Consider the following 4,967-nt stretch of genomic DNA (forward strand, 5'->3'; position numbering starts at 1 on the left):
GTTGCAGTGAGCAGAAATCGTGCCGCCGCACTCCAGCCTGGGAGACAGAGTGAGACTCCGTCTCCAAAAAAAAGAAAAGAAAAGAAAAGAAGAAAAGGAAAGAAAATGGGAGCCAAATAGATCATAAATAAATAGATTTATGATCAAAATAGATTACAATTTGATCTATTACAATCAATAGATCAAATTTTCAAGTAGCCACATTAAAAAGGAAACAAGTAGAATTAATTCCAATAAAAGATTTGATTGAACTTCATAATCCAAAACACAATTATTTCAATAGATATTCAATGTAAAAAGTGATTTGCTATTTTACAGTCTGTGTTTCTTACCAAGGCCACAATTCTGATGTGTATTTTACACTCACAACCCGTCTCTTTTTGTACTAGCCACGTTTCAGGTGTTTGGTAGTCACACGTAGCCTGTGCCTGTACTGGACAGAGCAGGTTCTCCCCTGCGTGTGTCAGAATCACCTAGAGCAGGGCTTGACAATGTTTTCCGCAGAAGGCCAGATGGTGAATATTCTAGGCTCTGTGGACCACACAACTGTCTCAGCGCTTCAGCTCTGCCATCGTAGTCTGAAAGCAGCTACAGACAATCCAGAAGGGAATAGGCATGGCTGTGTTCCAGTAACATGTTCTTTATGAACACTGAAACTTGAATTTCATATTTTCATGAATCACAAAAAGATTGTTTTTCTTTTGATTTGTTTCCAACCATTTACAAATGTAAAAACCATTTGTAGCTGGCAGTGAGCCAGCATTCGCCCACCGCTGACCCCGGAGGGCTTGTCAAACACAGATTACTGGGCCCCATCCCAGGATTTCCGATTCAGTAGGTCTGGGGCGGGGCTGAGAATCTGTCCTTCTGACAAGTTCTCAGGTGGTGTTCAGCTGCTGGTCCAGGTTTCCCTTTGGGAACCACTGACCTAGAACAGATCAGAACGTTGGCAGAAAAAAGTGTGATCTCAGTGTGGGCTTTTGGTCTCTTCAGGAACCTTGAATTCGCTGGGAGGGAGATCAGCCCACCCGGGCTAGAACCTTCTGAATCTTCCCAGGGCTTCTGGCTGCCGCTTAGCACCCTGGTCACTTTAGAGAGAGATGCCAGGGGAGGATCACAGCAGCCGCCTTCCTCTACCCCACTGAGAAGCCCAAGGCTGCCGCCGTCTGCGCTGCTCCTGCATTTTCTCATCTCTCGCTCTCTGCCCAGTGGCTCCCACCCCGCATGACCCCATTTCGCCCTCCCCTTGCCAGCTCCTCACTCACCTGCCCCTCTCACCCTGCCTCTGGGTGATTTCTGGCCCCTTGGCAGTGTGTCTGTTTGATGTTTTGATTCTTCTCTCTACTCTTCGTTGTAGGGAACAAGGGAGCCGTGGGGGTGTCATTCATGTTCAATGGAACCTCCTTAGGGTTCGTCAACAGCCACTTGACTTCAGGAAGTGAAAAGAAACTCAGGTAATGGAACTCCTTCCCCCCAACAGTATGCATTTGGGTATCTGCCCAGACACACCTCACACCTCTGAGCACCAGAAGGACCTGCTCAGCTCTTACCTTTGACTTTGTGGCTGTCCTGTGACCTTTCAGGGCCCACCACAGTCTCATTAAAGCCGACTGCAGCACACTGGTGACCTCATGTGTAGAGGAATTTTGTCTGAAGGTCAGAAAAGATATTTCCTTGTGTCATTAGCCTAATGGACTCCTGACTAGCACTATTTCTAAAGCAGAAAGCTTCCTCTGGAGCCTCCTTACAAATCCAAGCTGATCTTGCCTACCTGGGACCCAGGAATGAAGACAGTCATCTAGAATCTTCACTGTTCTGATTCTCTGCTGTGCAGATGCTGTTACTCCTGGGCCCCTGCCCTCTGTGCATCCAGTGTGGCCTCAAATGCCCTTTGCATCCTGGCTGTGCCATATTTGCACGCTAAGGTGGTCTGCTGCAGCAGGGCTGGAGGGCTAAGTCTCCCTTCCCCCTACCTGCTATGCTCCTCGCCCCCCACCCATGGCAGGAAGGAGTGACTTCCTGCCACAGTGGAGAGGGAACCAGTGACCCCGTGCTAGATGGCCGCTTTTTCCTTGCATTAGGCGAAACCAAAACTATATGAGCATTCTCCGGTTCCTGGCCCTGGGCGACAAGAAGCTGAGTCCCTTTAACATCACTCACCGCTTCACGCACCTCTTCTGGTTTGGGGATCTTAACTACCGTGTGGATCTGCCTACCTGGGTAAGGGGCTGCCCGCCTGGGGCTGGGGCTGCAGGAGATGGAGGCTCCCTTGAGTCAGCTCAGGGCAGGTGGTCGTGGAGACACGTGAGCTAAGTGGGCTGAGGCGGCGGCTCCCCTTGGGGGCTCAACGCTGTTTCTGTTACTGAGCCTCAGCTGCTCCTCATGGTTCCCCTGTGCTCATGGCCGGTTCCCATAACTGTCACGGCCACCCTGCCACCATCACTCTGCAGCCTGTGTCATCCAGCTGCCCGACCCCAGCCCCGAAGCTTGCCAGGCCTGGATCAGCAGGGCTTCTCACCAGAGGCCCGGGCATGTTCTTGTTCCAGGAGGCAGAAACCATCATCCAGAAAATCAAGCAGCAGCAGTACGCAGACCTCCTGTCCCACGACCAGCTGCTCACGGAGAGGAGAGAGCAGAAGGTCTTCCTGCACTTCGGTAAGAGCAGCAGCCTCCCGGGCGCGGTGGCTCACGCCTGTCATCCCAGCACTTTGGGAGGCCGAGGTGGGCAGATCACGAGGTCGGGAGATCGAGACCATCCTGGCTAACATGGTGAAAACCCGCCTCTACTAAAAAATACAAAAAATTAGCCGGGCGTGGTGGCGGGCGCCTGTAGTCCCAGCTGAGGCAGGAGAATGGTGTGAACCTGGGAGGTGGAGGTTGCAGTGAGCCGAGATCACGCCACTGCACTCCAGCCTGGGTGACAAAGCAAGACTCCGTCTCAAAAAAAAAAAAAAAAAAAAAAAAGCAGCAGCCTCTCCTCTTGGAGCCTTTCCAGCCATCCTTTCGTCCCCTTTTCCCCGATTTCCTACCAGGAGAATAGGGAAAATTGGGCAGATGCAAAACCTGGGGAATCAGAATTGAACCCGAATTCTCTCTGTTTCAGAGGAGGAAGAAATCACGTTTGCCCCGACCTACCGTTTTGAAAGACTGACTCGGGACAAATACGCCTACACCAAGCAGAAAGCGACAGGGGTGAGTCCTCTTCACAGACACCTCCCCTGCCCTCCATCTCCTCCCTGCTCGTGTCTGTTCCCAAAAGGCAAACAGAGAGCATCTTCATCCATTAGGCAAAAAAAAAAAAAAAAAAAAAGGAAAGAAAAAAATTAGAAATCGCATGCTGATTTGTGTCAGGAAGTAAATGGGCAGCCACACTTGTGCACTGCTTTGAGCTGGGAAGATAACGCTTGTGATTTATCTTCTGTCCAGGTACTCTAAGATGCTGAGAAAATTTTAAAGTATTATTTCCTTAACTGGGTTCTGAAGATCATTTCTTTAAAAAGTCCCATGATCATATATATTTGCTAAACTGCTGAGTGAATGAACATTAAGCCGGTTTCTTTGCTGCAGGACTTATCAGAGCCTGTACGGGCCTAAGAGCACTGTGGTTCTCCATGAGGAAATCTGTATGCCAAACTCAGTTATTCATGGAATACCGACTAATATCTTATTAGGCCACTTGTTTTCCAAGGAACAGTGTTTGGGGAAAGATGCATAAAATATGTATTCATTTGTTCAAAGATATTTCCTGATGGCCTATTATGGGTTAGGCACTCTCCTAGGTGATGGGAGAGCAAAGAGGTCTGCTCCAGGGACTTCACGGTAGGAAAAACAAGACGAATATGCAACTAGCTGTAGCCAGAGCCAGAATATGGCAATGCCAGGGCAGGGAAGGATCAGGGAAGCCAGCCCCTGGCAGGGTTCAAGGGTTGAACGGCTGGGGCAGTGAGGTACCCAGGCCTGCTAGAAGCCTAGGGCAATGGAACACAAGCTCAAAGTGTCATCTGAAAGAGTGCTGGGCCTCATCTGGGCTCAGGGGCAAGTGAAGAACTGGACGTGGAAGAGGAAGGCCAAGCGCTGGGTGGATTTCAGAACTGAGCAGGAGAGGAAGAGAATAAAACAGAGGACAGGAGGAGATCCCGGACTGCTGTCACCCACGAGACTGGGATCCCCAGGATGGGACACCCTCTTCCGCAGGGTCCACTGCCTGCTGTGTGGATAAGGTCACCTGGCCCAAAGGCACTGTCAGAGCAGGTCCATGGGGACCCCTGTGCAGGCTGGTGAAGGATGGTTTGGCTTGATGTGAGTTTACGTTGAGGCAGATGGGGGCCTGAGATGGGAGAGCGGCCAGTCCTAGATGCCAGGATGACAGGCCACAGGGGGCCACTGCGAGCTCTGCCAGGCACTGGTGCATCAGACTGGCATGTGCAGAATTGTAGTGGGCATTGTGGTAAAGGATGAGGATGCGGCAGGGGCACCGGTGAGGAGGCCGTTGTGCACATTTAGCTGAGCAACAGCCAGGGCCGAAACAGGGAAAACACGGTGAAAATGAAAGAAAGGGGGAAAGCAGGATATATTGGGAGACCTGATTGCCATTGATAAAAACTGGAAAATCACAAGGCGGAGCTGGCTTGAAGGGGAAAAAAATAGAACTTGTTTTCAGACTTATTGACCGTATGACATTAGTGGAAGAACTCAGAGAAAATACCCAGAAGGCAGCCGAAGATAGTGACGCATTGCTTAACAACAGGGATACGTTCCGAGAAGCATGTCATCAGGTGACTTTGTCATTGTGGGAACCTCATGGAGTGTATATACACAAAGCCCACCTCAGTTAGATGGTGTGGCCTATTGATCCTAGGCTACAAAGCTATATAGCATGTTACTTTACTGAATACTGTGGGCAGTTGTAACACAATGATAAGCTTTTGTGTATCTAAACATTAAAAAGGTACAGTAAAAATATGGTA

At 49.9% G+C, this 4,967-nt stretch overlaps 1 protein-coding gene across 1 annotated transcript in view; it reads left to right on the forward strand.

Annotated features, from left to right (window-relative positions):
• Positions 1–4,967, forward strand: part of INPP5D (inositol polyphosphate-5-phosphatase, 145kDa) — a 161,908-nt gene that overhangs the window by 117,455 nt on the left and 39,486 nt on the right. Inside the window, 4 exon segments of the mRNA XM_011952024.1 lie at positions 1,358–1,454; positions 2,082–2,220; positions 2,547–2,655; positions 3,104–3,192. Of these exon segments, the coding sequence (XP_011807414.1) occupies positions 1,358–1,454; positions 2,082–2,220; positions 2,547–2,655; positions 3,104–3,192 (434 nt within the window).

The sequence above is a fragment of the Colobus angolensis genome, unplaced genomic scaffold (assembly GCF_000951035.1).
Source record: "Colobus angolensis palliatus isolate OR3802 unplaced genomic scaffold, Cang.pa_1.0 Scaffold33, whole genome shotgun sequence".
Classification (NCBI taxonomy): domain Eukaryota; kingdom Metazoa; phylum Chordata; class Mammalia; order Primates; family Cercopithecidae; genus Colobus; species Colobus angolensis.